Source organism: Equus asinus, chromosome 8 (genome assembly GCF_041296235.1).
Source record: "Equus asinus isolate D_3611 breed Donkey chromosome 8, EquAss-T2T_v2, whole genome shotgun sequence".
Classification (NCBI taxonomy): Eukaryota; Metazoa; Chordata; class Mammalia; order Perissodactyla; family Equidae; genus Equus; species Equus asinus.
Window position 1 is genome coordinate 25,240,441 of NC_091797.1, and position 22,401 is coordinate 25,262,841.

Here is a 22,401-nt window from a genome sequence, read left to right on the forward strand (position 1 = left end):
GACAGAGAAAGACAAATATTGTATATTCTCACATGTGGAATCTAAAAAACCAAACTCATAGAAATAGAGTAGAATAGTGGTTATCTTGGGGCTGGCCCCGTGGCCGAGTGGTTAAGTTCGCGCGCTCCGCTGCAGGCGGCCCAGTGTTTCGTTGGTTCGAATCCTGGGCGCGGACATGACACTGCTCATCAAATCACGCTGAGGCGGCGTCCCACATACCACAACTAGAAGGACCCACAACGAAGAATATACAACTATGTACCGGGGGGGCTTTGGGGGAAAAAAAAACTAGAACTTAAAAAAAAAAAAAAAAAAAGAATAGTGGTTATCTTGGGCTGGGGTGTGGGGGAAATGGTGAGATGTGGATCAAAGGGTATAAACTTCTAGTTATAAGATGAATAAGTTTTGGGGATCTAATGTACATCATGGTGACTGTAATTAACAGTACTGTATTATGTATTGGAAAGTTGTTAAGAGAGTAAATCTTAAATGTTATCACCACAAAAAAAAAGGTAATTATGTGAGGTGATGGATGTGTTTACAAACCTTATTGTGGTCATTTCACAATATAGATATGTATCGAATCATCACATTTTACCTTAAACTTACATGCGTTATGTGTCAATTATATCTCAATAAAGCTGGGAAAAAAAGAAAAAGACATTAGATAAAAACGAAGGAAATTTGAATAAAGTTTGTAATAATCTATCAATATTGGTTCATTAGCTGCAAGAAATGTACAATACTGACATAAGATATTAACAATAGAGGAAACTAGGTGTGGGGTCTATGTGAACTCTCTTTACTATCTTTACAACCTTTCTATAGATATAAAACTATTCTAAAGTAAAAATTTTACTCAAATAGAAAAATATTTAAAACCAGTGCGCCCCATTTGAGTTACAGGTCCTTTGTTAGAGATGTGCTGAAACTCCTGATAAATAAGTAATTTCTAGTTAGATACTCACATATATAAATACTTCTGTAGCTATTTCTACGAATGTCTTTTCGTTAGTGTCAAATCAGGTTGCTATTAGAATATGAGCCACTTAATACAAATGCAGTCCGCCATTTTGATCCTGAAAGTGCGCCATCTCTTTGTGTAGTGTCCTGGCGGGTTACAATGGCACCATCTTTGCATACGGGCAAACAGGCAGCGGTAAGACATTCACCATCACGGGGGGCGCAGAGCGCTACAGTGACAGAGGCATTATCCCAAGGACACTGTCGTACATTTTTGAGCAACTACAAAAGGTATGAAACTTCAATTTCTTTTTAATTTGAAATATTCTGCAGAAATTTACTGCAGGTGGAAAATTTATTGTGACATTTGATTATATTGTATGTAAGTGAGGAAGTACTATTGTGTAATAACTCTGGCCTTTACATTTAAGGAAAGTTTGGGATTTTGCTGAAGAAGTGGAAATTAAGAAGGTGCTTCTCATTAAAGGGATGCTGTTTCAGCAGAGGTTCAAAGGGATCCTCTGATACACCCATGGAGGTTAAAAGGACAGATAGCACATTTTGCCAACTAATATCTTATGTTTCTCATTAAGAAACCCATGAATATCCTTTTACCAAAATGGACCTATATTTTAGTTACTAAAGCACTGAATAGGATAATGTTACTGTACCTTTTTCACACTTTTAATAGATGCCCAGAGGAATTTACCAGAGTAAAAATCCTATTGCAATTAATATTATTATAAAGAAGAGATTCCCATCTATATTATGTATACCATTTACTGTGTAGCTCCAAGTGTCTGTTGCTTTATCAGTATTTAATACAACATATATTACAACTACAAGTTAGAGATCCTTATCCTCATTTTATAGTTGGGAAAACTGAGTCTCAGGTTAAATATCTTTCTCTGGGTCCTTATAAGTAGCTGATCTGGAGGTCCATTCCTGGTCTGTGTGATGCCAAATTCTGTGCTTTTTACCATTACTTACACTGCCTCTGTCTCTCAGACTGGCTTTATTTTGTTGGTTGTGTTTAAACAAATTCTCTACAATGAGTCCTTTCACTTCTCCGGGTTTCTGTCCTGCCCTCTGTGAAAGTAGGGAATGGATTGTACCAGAGGATCTCCAGCATCTCTATTAGTTCCAACAGTTCCTTGGTTGTATTAATTCTGTATAACAAGTGTCCTAACTAGGGCAGTGGGCCAGTCATTCCAAAATTTCTCAACTGTCTGCTGTTTGCATTTTGAGTTGGAAAGATGAGAAGAAATCACTGAGATCTGCATAATTCTAATTTCCATCCATAAAGTAGCAATTACCCATTAGTTCAGCTCGTCTCTCATTAGCTCAGGCATGCCGTCTCTCCATGCAAGAAAATTTGGAAGAGAAAAGGTTGAGTATAGTGTCTATGTTGCATCCAAATCCCTTCTTTTCACTTATGCATTTATTTCTGACGTTAGTTGTTTTGTTTGTTCCCAGATTTCACAACTGGGAATATAATTTGTAGTAGTTTTTGTTGCTGTGGCCCTAATGTGGAAGCTTGTTGTCTTGGAAAGATCATTGAGGTTGGTGTAGGCTGACCTTGTTCCGAGAAAGTCTGCTGCTTCCAGCATGTGGTTTGGGGTGCTTACTGAATGTCTCAGGCTTGTGGCATTCACGTGAAGGCTGAATATACTGTATTCAAAGATATTGTGCACTTCCTGGCACATAGTAGACACTCAATACGTGGTAGTGTTACTACAGCCATTGATATCCATATGTGTATATGCACATGGCCAAATGATTTCTGACCAGTTCCAAAGAACTCTTTGAAACTCAGAACTAATGAAGCCAATTCTCCTGATTAAGTTAAACAGAATGAACAAATCCCTTGCTAATAGGAAATAGATTTGTCACTTTTAAAATTTCACCTAAATTTTATTTATCGAATACAGTTACCAATAAACAGTTCTAAAAGTCTAAATGTCTCCCAAGTACCTCCCATCTTTTGGGTTCATTGTCTTATGTCTGTTTGTCGTTGACATTGCCCTAAACCCCGTTTCATTCTGAATGATCCTAAATAACTTCCTGGACTTGGAGAGCGCCCATAGGACCAATTTATAGCCGGGCCAACTCTTCGAAATGGACCGATTTCTACAATGGGGCACAACACATTTATTATGATCAAACTGAACTGCTGTGAAACAAGTCAGAGGCAACTTGAGGTTCATCATGGAGATTGTCCGCATTGTATAGCTGAAAAATGCAAAAGATGCCCCAGTTGATTGCTTTAAAAGGCCACATGGAGCTCTCTAGAATTCTTAAAGGAAACATTTGACTTACTTATGGAAAGTACGTATTTCAAGATAAACTAAGAGCACAGTCCATACTGGGTCCTAAAATGCCTGTGAGTGTGATAGGAGCACATTTTCAGTGATTTTAAAAGAAGAAAATTGATTCCATTTATTTTAGAAATCACTGCTTATTATTTTTGAGTATTGTGAGGTTCAAACTTGTTTTGGGGCAAGAGAAAAGGCTGTCTGCAGGAAACATATGTGTTACATTATAGTCTGGCAATCCTAAACACTAAAAGAGGAGTAATAAGGAAAGGTAGCTTGCCACATAGCTCAGTGAATTTTAAGTGTGTATTCCAATAAAAGCCCAGAAAATGCAGAAGCTAAAGGAGCCAAAGCATTATCCCTATCATCTCAGGACAGGGGACCTGCCATTTTCCTGAGTTTTTATGATTTCTCCTAATTTCTGGAAGAAGAGAGTTTCCCCACTGCAGACGAATATACAATTTAGCTGGGTTTTTTTGTCTTTCTTTTCCTTTCCTTTTATATTCATATACTGAATTCTCCATTTGGAGGCTTTTAGAAATAATAATAAAAATCAATAACAACAGCAATAATAACAGCGACAGCAATGATTTATTGGTGTCTGTTATGGGCCATACATTCTTGGTAGGATTTTAAATACAGAATCTATTTCTCTGTCACAGCAGTTCTGCCATCTAAGGGTAATTATCCCCATTTTAATAGTTAAACAACTGAAGAGAAGAGTGTAAGATCACTCAGTTTAAATGGCAGATCCAGATTCAAACCCACTTTTGTGTGTAATGCTAAGATGAGCTCAGAACTGTATGCTAAAATCCCATCCATAATCCAGGGTGTGTTTCAGATATGTTCGGGTAAGTTTTAGAAATATGTTGTTTTAAACAAGATTTCAGGGTGTTGCTAAATCATCCTTCATAACCTTTAATGTTCTCTGAGAATTTTCCAGAGAAAAGCAGTATATATGTTGACCATGGAATCCCTTTTCCCCATGAGTATTTCCTGGAATATTTTAGGAAATACTGGATTAGACTGAAGCCCACACAGAGTCTGTCTCATATTTATAGTTTCTGACACCTGCACTAAGCCAAGCTTCAACCCAAAGAATTATGTTGAAATGATGCCTTTGCTAAACTAGGATACTAATGTAATCGATAGACCATTTGTCTTGATGAGCAGCCAGAGTCACTCACATCAGCAGGATTTCCAGCATTTGGATGGGAGAAATTTGCTTGGTAGAGATTCAGTCCATGCTGGCACCACAGACTATCAGAATGTGGAATTTCAGCTGTGGCCTGAGTGTTTTAGTATAGTCATGTGCTGGCTGAGAGTTGCCGTAATTTTTCATGTACTGTTTTGTTTTTATGAAATGGTAGTATCTTTATTTGAATAGTTTGAGCCATTTTAGGACCAGAGAACCATATTAATTTTAATCTGAAGAGCACGTAGGGAGTCATCATCCAACTTCCCCACTTTAATGGGTGTGGAAACTGAGGCCTCACGTGATAGGGGCTCATAGCTAGTAGCACTAAGATTCCAGCTTTGCATTTGCAGGTCTCTATTCGCTCCCTCATCTCTATGTCTTGGTCCTCTCTCCCTCTGAATAATACCTTTTAAAGGAGTTGTCTTAAATATGGGTGAGAATCAATCAGGAAGGTCATCCTAAGCAATCCTCTCTGTGAGTATCTACTCTGACCTTCTTGCCACAAAACACTAATATATTCTCCTCTTATGAGAAGCAGGATAATATTTTCAGAAATGGAAGCATTTGTATTTTGGGAGATATAAGAGGAGGGTGCTATTATTTGATATTTTGTATTGAAAACTGAACTTGGAATTTTCTCAAGCACTGAAAACACTCAGTTTCATTCCATGCCAAAAGGAGTAGGTCCTTTTAGTCTGTTGGCAGAACTGAGACTAGGAACAAATACCTTGACTTTTATCCTAATTTCATTGGTGCCTATGTCATTGCATTTTAGTAGTGTTCCAAAGAAAATGTTTTCCTCTTGTCATGAGCCGAATATCTCTAAATTGCCACCTGGGCCAAGAAAATTAACCCAACAGATAAGGTACAGGCAGTGAACTGCTGATGTCCACTCTGACTGTTACCTGATTGACCTGAACTGTTTCTGTCCCCTAGAATTCACTTTCCATTATCTATTTAATGTCTGTTATCTATTTATGTCATCAGAAAATTTGAATATTAGCAAAGTAAAAAAAAATTATGATTAAAGATGGAAACTCTTGCTACTGGCGTTTTTAAACTGAAGTAATAATTCTGTGTTCTTTTATGAATAGGCTGTTCACAGAATGTAAGTTTATTTTTTTCTTAGTAACCTTATTTTTTTGGTCTGGAAAGTAAAAAATGGTGTATTATACAGTTCTGCAACCAAGTTGGCTCATTTAAGTATATATTGACTTTTTATGTATAATGTGGAACAATAAAAAACAACAGACTAAAGTTGCTTGTAATCACGGGTGTTGGCCATTAAAAAGAAAAGCTTCATGCATATGGTAACTGGCAACTTGAAAGTGTCACGAACTGAAAATTTAAACCATACAAAGTGAGAGAGGAGAGAAACTGAGAGGAAACTACAGTGATAAATGTGTTCATCTTCCTCTAAGCTGAATCGTTATTTATAGCCATTAAATAATGCCTTTCCCTTTTCCAATCAGGACAGCGGCAAAATATATACAACACACATTTCCTATTTGGAAATCTACAATGAATGTGGTTATGATCTATTGGATCCAAGACATGAAGCCTCCACTTTGGAAGACTTGCCGTGAGTAGCAGAACAACAAAGAATGGGGGGAAAATTACTTTCAGATGTTCTCTTCAGTTGTTTTCTTTGAAACTTTGTATGTTTCTGGTCTCAATCGTAATTAACAAATACTGGATAACAGAATCTTTTTGAAATACAATGGATATTTTTCCAGTTATGGCAAACAGACAGTAGTGATGGGAACTAAAATTGCTTAAAACTCATTTCTTGGGAAACTCTCTTGGAATTGCTACAGGAGAATGCAGTGAATGTTCTCGGAGAGTGGGTGCAGAGAGGATTGATGGGATGTGGCAGCACTACTTTACTCTTGCCGTGTGAAACCCTTTCACTCCTCTAATTGTGGCCTTTCTCTGAAGAAGGTATTAAAATTAGGGTTTAAGCAGCAATAAGAGAAACTCAAAGAGAAAATAAAACATTAAGTTTTCCCCGAATTTTTCTTTAGTATTATTAGACTAACACTGACAATCATTTGGTCAGATTGGCACTGATTGTTTCATGTCTGAAATATGAATAGAGTCTTCAGAGCTTATCTATTAGTGGAATAAGTTACCCTGCCAGCATTTATATAACATTACTCACTGCATGTTTGAATATCTGCCTAAATTAAACATATCAATTGGTAACAATTCATTTACTTTTGTCCAGATATCTTCATATATCAGAAGTTGCTAGAGCCAGGGAAATATGTCTTAGTATTCTTCTTATTAAATATTCTGAAACAATTGTAAAATATTAATAAATATAATATAAAACGTATTAATCCTCTACCAAAAAGATCAGCAACCAGTTGCTTATTTTAATTTGCAAAGGAAAGAAAAAGAAATAATAAAGAAAATGTTATAGTCTTTACATCACCTTATATGCATTCTTCCATTAATGTTGATTGAGAGTTTTTATATATCATCTCTTTTCTGCTAACAATATTCATTAGAGGGAGTTCAGAGACAATTATTGTTGGTACTCTAAATATTTGTGTAAGAATTAAGAGAAAGGAAAGATTACTGACTCCGTGGAAGAAATTAGTCCTGAAGAAACTTTTGGAGTTAAGTTCACAAAAAGGTAAAACTTTCCTCATAGGAAGGGTGGGAACAACAACATTAAGAACATGAAGGTGTGGTCAGAAAGGCATGTGTTGAGGACTCATGTGGAATAAAATAGAAAGGCCTACTGGAGCCAGCTTTTGAGGGCCTTGAAAGACCGGTTTTCGGGGTAAGATTGATCTTTGCTTTAACAGCCTTCTTAATTAGTTTTCTAGCCTCTAGTCTAACCTATATACCTCTAGGCTAAATCTTACTTAAAATTGCTTTTACAAGTCACATCTGCACTGAAGAGCTTGATGCCTGCTTAGCAATAATCCAGGAAGGAAGGGCTTGGCTATGATGAACATGGATGAAGAGAGGTACATCTGAGAGATATGCAAAATAAAAAAAAGAAAGAAAATTAATTGATTGTGCCTAGCACCTTGGATTTGCTTGGATTTGAAAAGAAGGTGAATCACAGCAGGTTGATGCTCTCCTCATTTTACTAATTGAGAAGAGTAAGCCCAGAGAGGTATGACTTGCCCAGGGTTTCAGAACTAATTGGTTAACGGTAGAGCAAGGATTAAAAACCAGATACTCTCACTTTCACACAAGAGTAGCAAAAGTAGGTTCAAGATTTTACCACAGGCCTGGAGAATTAAGGAGTGATTGACCTAAAAATGAGATTTCCATTAGAAAACCTGATTGGGTGGTGATGATGAGTTTCGCATGTATAACTGGTGTGTAAGAATACTGTACTAGATGTTTACATTTCTAATAAATTCCTCAGAGCTAGGAAGTATGCCCTTCTTGAGTTGGTAGTCTCTCTACCACCTAGGCCAAAGGTAGTCCTTAATATTTTAAAAAACATATCTGTTAAATTGACACTATGAAGTAGACTTTTTGAAGATGACAGGTAAAGGAAAACAGCATGAGCTCTATGAATCTGAGTCTAATTGATGTAATTAGATGCAGCCTCATTATGGGAAGAACTATAAATGAGAAAAGTCCATTGAACTCTAAGAGAAGTTGTGTAATACAGAGGAAAGAGCACTTGATTAGAAGTCAGAAAATTTGGGTTCTAGTCCAACCCTACAATCTTAGATAAATTTTTCCACTTTTCTGGGTTTCTCTCTGTGTGTAAAATCCAGGCATTGGATTATATAATATTTAACAACCTTCCAACCTCCAATGTCAAAGATTGGCGACCTCACAGGATAAGACTAGTTTGGTGATTCTTCTCCCCTTCACAAAAGAATGAAATGTTATTTAGATATTTTTCTATCATCCTCTGAGAAAAGAGCCATAAGCCTCTTGAGAGCAAGGACAATGCCTTAATTCACTGTAAGTCTCTGCATTTCCCAGCATGCCTGCCATTTAATAATGGTTCTCAATGTTGGTCAGATTGTCTCTATGGATGATGCTAGTTTTCTCTCTTAAACTACTGCTCCTTCTTTAGTAGCTTTGCCTTCTTGTTGGAGAATGAGTTCGCTGACTCAAGTCAGAAGTGACCTCAGTTGCAAAACAGATGTTTTCAATGAACTACCACACACATGCAAAAGTGGTTTGAAAGAGGCTCTTATCTTACATTTTGGACTATAATTTATGACCAAAAAAATCATTAAAATGAAAATGAGGAGATTTTCATCAAGAAAGGATATTCCCATATCCCAGTACGATAGCCTATTTACTTCAAATATATTCAGTACTATAACAAAACAACTCTAGAATTACATAGTCTTTTGGTGTGGGGATGAGATTTGACTGGTATTGAGTCTACTAGTTGTCTGGGGATTTTGGAGGGTCTTCCTTTTACTAAGATTATAAAGTAATCTTTATAACAGAATGTGACTTTTGCTATACCTGGATTGGATTAAGGCTATGCACTGTTAATCTGGTTTCACACACTCTTGAACTGGAACAAGCTCTAACTCTGAAAAACTGTCTGGCTGGTTGACTGGTTTTGTTGTTGCAAGCTGGAGTGTCCCAAACACTCTGAATACCATCCAAAAATAATAGGCAAAATGTCTGTTGACCTTGTAGTCATCCATTTGAGGGACAATGGCAGTATATACATTTGATCCCCTCCACATTTTTACACTTGGTTTACTCATGTAAAATCAAATTCAAGATCATTTTGATGTTGCACAACAACCATCAGCAACAAATTTCTTATCCCTGAGCAACATAGCTTCCCCCAAATCACCTGCTGGATGCTCGTCTCACATGCACTCTGCCTTTTCTGTTTCTTTTTCTTTTACATTCTTGTGAGTTCCACCTCTTTGTTGTTGCAAAAACGTTTGCAAGTGGCCTACCTGTGGACTTTGTATATATGATGTCAGGGCACCAGACTAAAGTCAATTGCTTTTTGCAAAGTTGCTATAGTCATTTGGCAGTGAGTTGTGTGTGTGTGTGTGTGTGTGTGTGTGTGTATGTGAGAGAGAGAGAGAGGAAGATTGGCCCTGAGCTAACATCTCTTGCCAATCTTCCTCTTTTTGCTTGATGAAGATTGTTGCTGAGTGAACATCTGTGCCAATCTTCCTCTATTTTATGTGGGATGCCACCACAGCATGGCTTGACAAGTGGTGCTAAGTCTGTGCCTGGGATCCAAACCTGCAAACCTGGGCTGCTGAAGCGGAGCATATGAATTTAACCACTATATCACTGGCTGGCCCAAGCAGTGAATTTTTAGATACAACACCCAAAGCATGATCTGTGAAAGAAAAAATAGATAAATTGAACTCCGTTAAATTTAAAACTTTTGCTCTCTGAAAGACACTGTCAAGAGAATAAAAAGACAAGCCAGACGCTAAGAGAAAATATTTACCAAACACACATCTGATAAAGGGCTTGTATCCAAAATATACAAAGAACTCTTAAAACTCAACAGTAAGGAAACAAACAACCCAATTAAGAAATGAGCAAAAGATCTGAACAGATACCTCACCAAAGAAGATATACAGATGGCAAATAAACATATGAAAATATGCCCAACATCATCTGTCATTAGGGAATTGCTAATTAAAACAACAAGATACCACAACACATCTTTTAGAAAAGCTAAAATCCAAAAAACCTGCAATAACAAACGCTGGCAAGAATGTGGAGAAACAGGAACTCTCATTCATTGCTGGTGGGAATACAAAATGGTACAGCCACTTTGGAAGACAATTTTTAGTTTCTTACAAAACTAACCATAGTCTTATCATATGATTCAGCAATGACACTCCTAGGTATTTAACCAAATGAGTTGAAAATTTATGTCAGCACAAAAATCTGCCCATGAATGGATATAGCAGCTTTATTCATAATTGCCAAAAACTGGAAGCAACCAAGATGTCCCTCAATAGGTAGATAGAAAAACAAACTGTGGTGCATCCATGCAGTGGAATATTATTTAGTGATAAAAAGGAATGAGCTATTAAGCCAAGAAAAGACATGGAAGAACCTTAAATGCATATTGCTAAGTGTAAAAGCCTGTACAAAGAGGCTGCATACTGTATGGTTCCAATTTTATGGCATTCTGGAAGAGGCAGAACTATAGAGACAGTAAAAAGACCAGTGGTCCCAGTGGTTATAGAGGGGAGGGGTTGCAGGATGAATAGGTGAATAGCACAGAAGATTTGAGGGCAGTGAAACTATTCTATATGATACTGTAATAGTGGACACCTGACATTATGCATTCTCAAAACCCATAGAATTTACAACACAAAGAGTGAACCCTAGTGTAACCTATTTATTAACCTTTAGTTAATAAAATGGCAATAACAAAAAGGAATGAACTATTGATACATTTAATAACTTGAATGAATCTCCAGGGAATTATGCTGAGTGAAAAAAGCTGATCCCAAAAGGTTATATGCTATGTGATTTCATTTATGTAATATTCTTTTTTCCTCTTTTTTTATTGCAGTAACATTGGTTTATAACATTATATAAATTTCAGGTGTACACCATTATATTTCGACCTCTGTGTAGATTGCATCATGTTCAGCACCCACAGACTAATTACAATCCATCACCATACACATGTGCCTAATCACCCCTTTCACTCTCCTCCCTCCCCGCTTCCTCTCTGGTAACCACCAATCCAAACTCTTTCTCTGTGTTTATTTGTTGTTTTTGTCTTCTGTTTATGAGTGGAATCATACAGTATTTCACATTCTCCCTCTGACTTATTTTGATTAGCATAATACCCTCAAGGTCCATTCATGTTGTCACAAATGGCCAGATTTCATCATTTCTTATGGCTGAGTAGTATTCCATTACGTACATACACCACATCTTCTTTATCCATTCATCCCTTGATGGGCACCTAGGTTGCTTCCAAGTCTTGGCTATTGTGAATAAGGCTGCAGTGAACATAGGGGTGCATGTATCTTTACACATTCATGTTTTCATGTTCTTGGATAAACACCTGGGAATGGAATAGCTGGATTGTATGGCAGTTCTATTCTTAATTTTTTGAGGGTGTAATGTTCTTTAAATGGTAAAATTATAGATAACAGATTAGTGTTCGACAGGATTTAGGAGGGATGCGGGAATGGTTCTTCAAGGCCAGTGAGGGATCCTTGTGGTGATGGACTTTTCTGTATCTTGACTGTGACTTTGGATACACAAAACTACCCAGCTGATTAAATTGAATAGAGCTAAATACACACACACACACACACACACACACACGAGTACAAGCAAAACTGGGGTACCTGAATAAGATCAGTGGATTGTATCAATGCCGATGTCCTAATTGTGATATTTTAATACAGTTTTACAAGATATTATCATTGGGAAAATCTGGGTAATGGGTACTTGAGATTTCTCTGCATTATTTCTTACAGCTGCATGTGAATCTACAGTTATCACAAAATAAAAAGTTTAATTAAAAGTAATTGGCTGTATATTTATATATAGACATGTATATGTATTAAATCTATTCTGTATTTAGCAATTTAAATGAAAATAGAACTTCTATTTTTGAAAGCTTCTTATGTCATATGCTATAAAGGGAATATAGTTAGAATCTAAGTATGTCTTATGAAGGAAAACAGTATAACTGTTGGTCTTAACCATAGGGAAAATAGTCATCTTACTTTAGTGTAATTTTAGTGTTCCTAAATAGGGATGCATATTCCATTTAAGGTTCCAAAGATGGTCATGGTTATTACTGTTAAAAAAAAAAGTCAGTAAACTCCAGCATCCAGTATTGAAATCTTGGCTGTGTTGTGTTTTTTAAATAATTTGTCACAAAGGAAAAAAAAGCTGACAGATTTTTACATTTAATTCTCCATATTTGTAATACCTACTTGGTATAAAACACTGCTAAGTGCTACAGGAGGGACAAAAATTATTAATGCGCGGTGTCTGCCCTCAGGGCTTACAGTCTAGTCACATGGAACCTTTCACTTATTCAGCAGCCATTTATTGAGATCCAGCTCTGTTCCACACACTGTACCAGGCACTAATATAGTTTTTGCTTTCCTGGAACTCATAGCACAGTGGGTAAAACTAGTACAAAATAGCATAAGGCGGAATATGAAAAACATCATAAGAGAGGCGCAGAGAAGGACAAGGACTTAAAGGAGAAAGAAATCCCATCAGGTCAAGCAGTCAGGAAAAATTTCATAGAGAAGACGGCACATGAAATAGCCCTGGAGGGAAGGGGTAACAGTCGGGCTAGTGGAATGTGGCATTCATGTGGAAACAAAGGTAGGGAAGTTGAAAAGCATAGAGCTTGTTCTGTGACAGTTAATAGACCCATGTGACTGGAACCCAGTAAGGGAGTGGATGAGAACATCAAGACTGGAAAGGTAAGAATGCAAGGATTTGGCAGGCAAGGGTTTTATTCAAGGGCGTGATTGGAACTGCCTTTTAGGAAGACAAAGCAGTCAGTGGCGTGTAGGCTGGAATGAGACAGACAGGAGTCAAGAGAGACTCTGGAGCATTGAGGGAAGTTATTAGGGTAATTTAGGTGGCAGTGGGGTAAACAGGAGGGACAAAACTGGAAGACACCATAATCCAGTGGCTTGAAATTTAACTATGTATAAGAATCACCTGGAACGGTTGTTAAAAATACAGATTCCTGGCCTCCATTTCCAGAAAATTCAAGTATGTTTGAATAAGCATTCCAGGTGATTCTAATGCATGCAGTCTGACTTAATCCTTTCCCTCAGCCAGCTAGGGAAAGTTCTTTTCAGAGATGCCAGGAAGATCTCTCCAAAGAGGGAAATGGGCACCTATTGTGTGGTAATCCTTACGTTAGGGACTTTATGTACATTATCTCCTTTAAGGAAGTAGGTATCATGATCCATGTTGTATGGGTGACTAAACTGAGGTTCACATAGATTGTGTGGTATTTCCCCAAGATGCCATGTCTGCCAAAAGACAGATCAGGATATCAACCTCAGACCCTCAAACATCAGAGCTGAAGTCCTGGTGCTCTTGCCCCAGAGATCTGTGTTGTATCCTGGCATTCCATTTAAGCTCTGAGCAGGCTGTGGTTTTGGGGCTTCTTCAGGAGTCTGAAACCTCTTGTGTGAGCCAAAGCTTTGAGACCAGTTCAGCTCCGTCTGTTTGTGTGTCAGACACTCCGCACGGCTCTGAGACCTCAAAGGGCTCTAGTCCAGGAGAACAGTCTCATAAATGGATCATTTCAGTCTTGCATGGTAAGTGATGAGATGCCTTGGGTTCTCTGGGGGCATAAGAGAGGACACTAATTTCAACCAGGGAGTTCATAAAATGCCTGAGAAAAACTCTGCTGCAATATGGTTTCCAACCTCAGCTGGGCCCTCAGCCTGCTAAGCAGTATCTTCATGTGCCAGTGCTTTTTCTCCCATTCCTCACAATAGTTGTATCAAATGTCTGTCTCTTTGTCAAATACTACCTCCCCAATTCTCTTTGCAGCTAATTGTATTCTTACCTCAGAGAGAATATGGACGCAGTCAAACGTGAATTCCCTCAAGTTCCTGCTCCCCACCCCTCTTCCCACTCATCTACTTTCCTCTACTCTGAGCAAACTGTCCTTTTGAAAGCCAGTCCTTCCACTTATGCTCTGGACCCTCCTTGCATCTCTCCAAGCCTGCTTTGTTTGGCCTATACATTTTATGTTTAAAATTTTTGAAGTTAATGCCTTTAGATGAAGCATGCATCTTTCAGTTCTTATTCCTACCTATTGCATTACACTTCTCGTTTGTGTTATTCTTCTGGCCCTACTGAGCATGTGAGGAGATTTCTGGGCCTATAAGGATAGGTGTCAAAGTGAGAACTAACCCCAGTCTTGTCTTTGACTGTTACAGTTACTGACGCAGCTGGGAGGCAACCTCTTGAGAAACTCGGAATGCTGTCCTACAGTATGATCTGAACAGGTGACCAGTGACTAGTGATGGTCAGTCACATTCTATGTCCATCAAGGATTGGCCAGGGCGTATGTTCCTGGAGAAATGGAATGTTCCAATGACCATGGCAGAGGGTAGAGAGAGCCTTTCAGCCTGAAAATGATACACTCCACCCAAAGCCTGTCCCTCTAGAATAATAACAAGAGGGAAGCTGGCTTCCTCTCCTCTGAATGGCCAATTGAAAGAGATCATTCTCAATGTCAGCAATGCCTTAGTCAGCTCCATTGCCGTATCGAAGTACCATAGTCTGGTGGCTTAAGCAACAGACATTGATGTCTCATAGTTCTGGAGACCAGGAAGTCCAAGATCAGGTTTTGGCACACTTGCTTCCTGTTGAGAGCTCTCCTCCTGGTTTGCAGATGGCGACCTACTTGCTGTGTCCTCACAAAGTGTAGAGATATGGTCCTTCTTTCCCTTCCTCTTCTTATAATGACACTAATCCCATCATTGGGGCACCACCTTCATGACCTTCTCTAAATCAAATGACCTCCCTACAGGCCTCACCTCCAAATACTAACACTCTGGTGATTAGGGCATCAACATACGAATTTTGGGGGGGACACAAGCATTCAGTCCATAACAGAGGTGTTAGCTTTCAGCAACAACCGCCTAATACGCGATGTGTGGAAGGATGGGAGGAAACAACTGTAGTATTTTCACTCTTGCATCTGGAATGTTAAAATCTTATCTGTGACATATAGGGTTTTTAGTCACATGAGATTAATTAATGACGGGAGAAGCATTGTCACTTCAGTCTATTCCATTTTCCTCATGCTTTGTATATAAACAAATGCATATGATTTCTTTTCCTGAAATTAAGCGGTGAAATGCACTTTTTAAACTATGTGTGGGTATGGATTTGTTCTTCTTAACTTATTGTCCAGTTAATCTTCATAATTGCTTTGTGAATTATTTTATTTATTCTGGTACTACATCACTTTTCACAATCTGTTCTAAATTTTGAGTGTATGAAGCAAACCATAGGATTACCTAAAAGAGTTTTGAATAATTTTGGCTTGCTTGGTCGCTATTCTGTGCTTTAGAAGAATGCACAGGGTTTGGCAACACAACTAACTGTTGAACCTCAACTAATAGAGAAAAACATCATGACCACCTTTTGAAAGTGTCAACATCATATATACCAAGCATTTACTATATTGCAAGAACCTCAATTAGCTATTTTGGGGGCATTATAGAGAATTTAAATCGCATTCTTACCTTCAATTAATTTACCATTTAGTTGGAAAATGTAACGTGCACATGAAACAACTCGAGAGACCTCAGCAAAACACAACTGCTCTCAACTGTCCAGCTAATAATGTATGTACATGCAAAAAAGGCTTACAAATGAGTTAGCGCTGCAGTAGTCTATGAAGGGAGCCCACATCAACCAGTAATTTCCTGTCATAGCCCATGCCAGTCCCTTCACATCAGTGTCTCTGTTCCCATGACCCTCAATGATTTCCTAATTTTGCTGGCATATGCCGGGACCAAAATTCCAACTGAGCCAAGAGCTGGCAGTGCTGCCAGGGTGGGAACAATGCTGAGCCAGCCCAGAGAGAGGACATATTGAGAAGAGCCCTTAGGATGAACTCTAGGTGGGTGAGGGGAAGAGGTTCCATCAGATGGCTAGAGGATCATCTGGACCAGTTAGTAAGGGTCACAAATAGCATATTAATCTCTCTGCTCTGCAACTTCCAGAGCAGTTAGTCTCTCTACCTTTTAGTCAATTATAATTGCCCTTGTGTTTTCAGATTGAGTTCTAGGGTAGTTGAAGACCTTTTACAAGCTGAAAGTTAGTTCTTGGGAGCCAGAGATCAGACTGATGCTATTCAGGCTGGCTGACCACCCATTATCGTTCAATACATAGCTAACTCAATCTAAGAAGAAAGCCCATGAATAACCCAGTTAGAAGAAATAATGGCAAAACAGATCTCTTTTACAATACCAAAATAAGGTAAACTATTCAGGAACCATTCGGGGACTTTGTGAAAATAATAGAACATTGTTTGGTGAGAAATAGAAGACCTGCAGACAAGTGGAGAGCTGTTGGTCCGGTTCTGAGTGAGAAGTGTGAATACCTTGAAGAGGGCAGTTCTTGCCGTAGTAATGTAGAGGTTCAGTGAAATTCCAAGCAGATCTTAAAGACTTTAAAAAACATAGATATGATTCCAGAGTTTATCTGAAAAGATAAGCAATTGAGAAGAGAAAAGAAATGTTTGAAAAAATAGAGAAATGAGGGAGGACTAGTGACACCATCTATTCAAATTAGGCAAAAACTCTAATAATGAAATTGTCTTATACCACTTCAAAATTAGATGAAGAACAGAGAACAGATAAACTAGAATCAGATCTTATACCATGGTATTATTTAATGTAGATAGATGGAAGAGTTATTCAGTGCAGGGTATTGAGTATTTTTGTTCGTGAATTAACTAACAGTTGCATGTACCAGCAACCCAGCTTACAGCAGCTTAACCAGATAGTCTGTCCCTTTCCCCGCACTGCCCTACACACACAGTAAGGATTCTGGAGATAGGTGGCTAAGGCTGCTGAGGAAGCTCAGGATGCCATCAGGGCTTCCTTCTATCCTTCTGCTCAGCCATTCTTAGCCGGTGGCTTCAGTCCTCATGCAGAATGGCTTCCCTACCTTCAGCATTACATCCACATTCCCGGAAGGAAAAAGGCAGGTGCTGGCTGAGGCTGCCCCTCTAACAGTCTTTTCAAGAAGCCCTATCCATTGGCTTTCACTTGCTTATCACTGACTGGAATTATGTCATGTGGCCAGCCCCCAGTTGCAAGGGAGTCTGGGGAAGTCTAGTATTTTTAAATAATTCCCTGAACAAAATCAGAGCTTAAGAGTTAGGGAGAAAGGGAGGACAGATCCCATATAGGCAAATTGCACTGTGAGCCGCAATTAGTTATTTAGGGGAAAAATCCATGTAGATCCTCATTTCCTTCCCTGCACCTGTATCCTAAAATAGTAGAAAACATATTAGCATTAATACTAAAGGATATAATAACATGCATACATTTATAATTTTACTACAAATCTACAAAATATGCATAAGAAAATTGCTTTTAGGAAATATATCAACGTATTGTCATTATCCTTGTGATGGGACTGGTTTTTTTTAAATTCTTTACACTTTTTAAGTTTTCAAACTTTTTCACGAGATAATAAACCTAATGTTAAAATGAAAAGAAATAAAGTAAATAAACTCAGAACTTGTAAAATGCAATAGCATAAACCTAGATGTGTATAAAGCTATTTAACTGGCAGAGGAAATGCTATGGTTTTCTAATATTGCAAATCCATTGACTCTGGATCTATCCATTCCCAAAATTCCTCAAACGTGGAAAACTTGAGCACATATAATTTGTGACACTACAATTAAAAAGTCTAAATGAGAAAGCAAGTATTAGTGAAAATGGAATGGAAAATATTTTCTTTGAAAAAAACATTGGTAGCTCTGAAGAAGATAAATTTTAGTGTATAGCCGTACAATTACTGTATGGAATTAGGCCAAACAAGACATTTCATTAAATGATGGATTATTTGTGAGCCTGGAGCCCCAGAAGGAATGTGATATGGCTGAATGTAATTGGAAATTAGCAAAGGGTACTAGTCTAAGAGGGAGGATAGTAAGTGTAGTTTTTGATGTTTAAAACAATTCACTTTTGTGAAATCATGCAATTTTGTGATTGCCTGTAGCCAATAGCTAAGGGGATGATAAGCCAAGTCACATACACTAGATTTTGGAGCCATTTGTATGTTGGTGGTTGCAAAGTGATATTGTTTAGGGATGGGAAGAGTTTGGTTAGATTAATATAATACAGGAAGGCGATAGCTTCAAGTTATTAGCAATCTAAAATTTTATCATATTTGGCTATAATTCTTAAAAAAACAGAAATGAAAGAATGCTTCATATATATGCTAAATCTTAGGGAAATAATTAAATGACAGTAACCAATAAATAAATAAATATAACCATCTGTGAGAAAAACGTTGGTTCTCCTACACATTAATTGTACCTAGTATGGTTCTGTCTTTGCCTATCATGGATAATTCTCATTTTGTTTTTGCTTTTCCATAGCACTGGCCAACAGCTTCCAGTTCTCTGTCTTGAGTTCTTTTGGTGATGTTTGTTTTCATAGAACATGGAAGCATAAGCACAGTAAGAAGCAGAAGTCTCTCTCTCTCTTTTTTTCTTTTGCTGAGGAAGATTCACCCTAAGCTAACGTCCACTGCCAATCTTCCTCTTTTTGTATGTGAGCCACCACCACAGCATGGCCACTGACAGAGGAGTGGTGTAGGTTCATACCCAGAAACCAAACCTAGGCCACCAAAGCAGAGCATGCCAAACTTGACCACTAGGCCACTGGGGCTGGCCCAGAAGCCTCTTGAAAGTATGCAGACGTTTCCACATTGACACCAGGCATCCTTGAGTCTTAAGGGTACATCACGTTAAATGACTTAATGGCTTGTTCATTTCAATTTTGCTTCTTTTCAGACAGGGAATAAGTCGTCTACAGGTTGCCAGCCCCTCTGATATGGCAGACTTTTGGTGGTAGAATGACCTTAGGATGTTGGTTAAGTTCTTTGGGAAAGCAAATGGATCAGAGTTCAAGTCTAATAATACTACAATTTGACCACATAGGTAAATTAGAAATAATAATGATAATATTTAGGAGAGGATTTTTATCAATGGAAATGAATGAAATTAATATGGATAACAAAAGAATTCATCCCAACAATCATTCAGAATATTTTGCAGCTTTGAATTTGGACTTGTGCTTTTGCTGATAGAGTATTTCATTTATTGGTATATCATATATCTCTTTATAAAAAATTAAAACCTAGTGTTTTTTTTAAGACAATTTTTTTTATAGCCATTTTAGGTTCACAACAAAATTGAGAAGAAGATACAGTTGTCTTTTCTTGTAATATCTTTGTCTGGTTTTGGTATTAGAGTAGTGCTGGCCTCATCAAATATTTGGAAGTATCCCTTTTGCTTCCATCCTCTGAAAGAGATTGTAGAGAACTGGTATAATTTCTTCCTTAAATATTTGCTAGAGAACCTGGTGTTTTTAGTAGGTTAAATTAAATAACTTGGTTTCTAAAATGTCATGTGATTGGCTATATTCTTTATTATCAGTAAGCAGATATAATGTTAGATAAAACTAGAAAGAAAAGATATATTTTTTAAGCTACTAGAGTTTTCAGAATATCTCAGTAGTGGTTAAATAGAAAAATAGAAAATAGAAAATAGTTAAATAGAAAAAACATTGATCACTTTTAGACCATTCTGTCTAGGTTAAGACCAACACAAAAATGTACTGCAAGTTCATAAAACTTTCTCAAGTGATATGTTTCAACTATCTATATTTTATAACAGAGAAAATCTTTTAGGTTTTTAATCAATCTAAAGAAAATTCACCGTTGAAATTGTTTACATGCAGGAAAGAGGGCTCCCCTTACATCCTTTACTTTAAAATTTACGTCTTTCCTTTTCCATAAATCTTCACCATAGACAGCTCTGAGAATGTGTGTTGGGGTGAGAAGGAAAAAAGGAGGTTGAAAACCACTGAACCAGAGAATATTCTCTTTATTGAAATGAATAGTGGGACTGTGTTTACAACATGGGAAACACATCCGGTTATTTAGAAGAGTCTGGTGGACCCCCTGCCGTTTTCATGAGCTCTGCCTGCCATTGATATTGCTCTAAGTCAAGGTAACTGGACAGGGCTGCCTCCAGTCTGTATGGCACCTTCCTGTGAATTATTAAAAGGCACCCTTGCCATCTGTTGGAAAATTGTTGTAATATGCTGCTTTTGTTAGAAGATACTTTCTTGCCCTCTGATAGACATTTGTCCTAATAAATATGCCATTTCATCATGTGAATTGCACCCGCTTGGACATGGTGCTGTTGTGCAGTGCATGGCCTGCACAATCACATGGGGCATTTGCAAGTAGGAAAAAAATAGAAATCACCATAGCAACACTTGTCTATAACATAAAAATGAGAAATCAGATTCATTGCAGTAACTCCTGGAAAGTTCCTGTTCAGCAAGTTGGTGGTGTTGGAATAATGGGGAGGTAGGGTGTGGGGTGGGGAGGGTTCTTTCATTGATGGCTTCCATTCTTGAGAACAAGGGCTTGGCTATTGCTCTTTATATGTCTTCCAGTCAGTTAGAAAGAGCCTACAAATTCCAACAACTTAGCCAAATGGAAAAGATTCTCTGTTTACAGAGAAAACACAAAGCTTGCTTCTTCCCCATCATTAAGCAGGCCGAGTATACTTAGCAGAACTTTTCCACTTAGGTGTCCAAGTTAAGGCTATCAGTGACTTTTTACTTGAAATCTAAACATTTTAGAAACATTTTGTAGGGAAAACTAGTCACAGGCCCTTTCAAAAAGAATCAAATAAATAGTTTGGGGGGTTTCCATCTTGGAATTAGGATGTTTATTGAAGAAACTCTAATAAAGCCCTCTTTCAAGCCCATGAAAATTATAGTCAGAATTGAGTGGCGGACTAAGGATTCAGGAAATAGCTATTGATTTGTGAGAGAGAGAGGGAACAAAAGTGCCAGAGAAGGAAGCAACTTGCTGAGAAACTTTTGCTAATGGTTCTTATTTCCTGCAACTTTGAAAAAGCATTCCACCACCAGTGGAGTTTAAAACATTCTCGTTTCCAGATTAGCCCACCTAGGCAAGGGGTGGTACCCACGGTATGGCTCAGGCTGGGCTTCTCGGGGCAAAGGCATGAGAGCGGGTGGGGCTGACACATTGACTGCAAAGCTTAGTGCAAAAGGAATTTTCAGTGAAAGCAGGCAGGACAATAAGGGAAAGTCCAAAGCCTCCTGCCCAAGGGATTGGGCAGAAACCAGGAAAGAATCTGAGGAGAAGAACTGGCAAGGGAGATCCTGATTGGCGAGAGACAGTTGCACCACGGAAGATTCCAGAAGGTTGCCAGGGATGGAACCTTTTATAGGCTGCCCACACAGGAGCCCTAAGCAGGAAGAGAGCCATGCAAGAAGCCAAACTAATTTGGATACCAAACGGCCTTTTTATTTGCTTTTCAAAACCTCCACGGGCAAGAAATCAGAAAATAGTGAGGGAAACATAACATCAGAAACAGTCGCGGTGATGGGTTACAAAAGACAGCTGAAAGTTCTATACCGAAAAACTGGGGGGATGCAAATTGTATTTTGATCAAAGTGACAAAGCCGGACAAACACCTGGAAGTACATATAGAAGTATAATAGTTCTGAAGTAGCCACATGGAGATCAAAAGCTCTGGATGATTTAGAGGAAAAAAGTAGCTTAGCCAAATGCCACTGATGACATTTCACACTTTCTCCCTTATGCTTCTAATTATTCTATGTAAATATAATCCTAAATCAGTGACTCATTTATGTCAGCTAATAATGAACACTCTTAGAATTCCATACTTGCTTGTTTTCTGTGTTTGTTATTTCAGTGAAGTAACGGTGAAACATATATGTATGCTGTCTCCTTACCATCACTTAGAGTTTTTGAGTCAGTAATGATATAAACCCTATGGATATTTAGGTAGATTTATAATCCCCAGTTGAGCTTTAGTTATGCTTGTGGTTAATGGGTGGCTTAGTTTACCCATCAGCTGCCTGGGCAGGGAGGTAGAAAAGAAACTTCCCGTGAAGGACGGGCTTTTTAAAATTCACAGTGACCTTGCCTATTGGTAGATGTGGCTCAAGAGTGAATTCAGCTTCAACCAAGATGATGCGTAACTTTCATGGGGTGAAGCTGGGTGGAAAGTAAAGATAAAGAAATCAGAAACCTCTTCCCCTAATGTCTACCTGTAAGGTTATTAAACATGAAGTCAATGGCTCTCAACCTGCGCTACACACCAGTATCTCCTGGAGCTGAAACAAATTCTGATACAAGACC

The 22,401-nt window shown here is 38.1% G+C and overlaps 1 protein-coding gene across 2 annotated transcripts in view; it reads left to right on the top strand.

Moving 5' to 3' along the window:
- The window catches only part of KIF6 (kinesin family member 6), a 377,323-nt gene that overhangs the window by 82,909 nt on the left and 272,013 nt on the right, over positions 1-22,401 (top strand). Inside the window, exons 4-5 of one of the 2 annotated variants that reach the window (XM_070514982.1) lie at positions 1,107-1,254; positions 5,949-6,058. In XM_070514982.1, coding sequence (XP_070371083.1) covers positions 1,107-1,254; positions 5,949-6,058 — 258 coding nt within the window. The remainder of the gene's footprint in view (positions 1-1,106; positions 1,255-5,948; positions 6,059-22,401) is intronic. The other variant, XM_070514983.1, reaches the window with a different exon arrangement.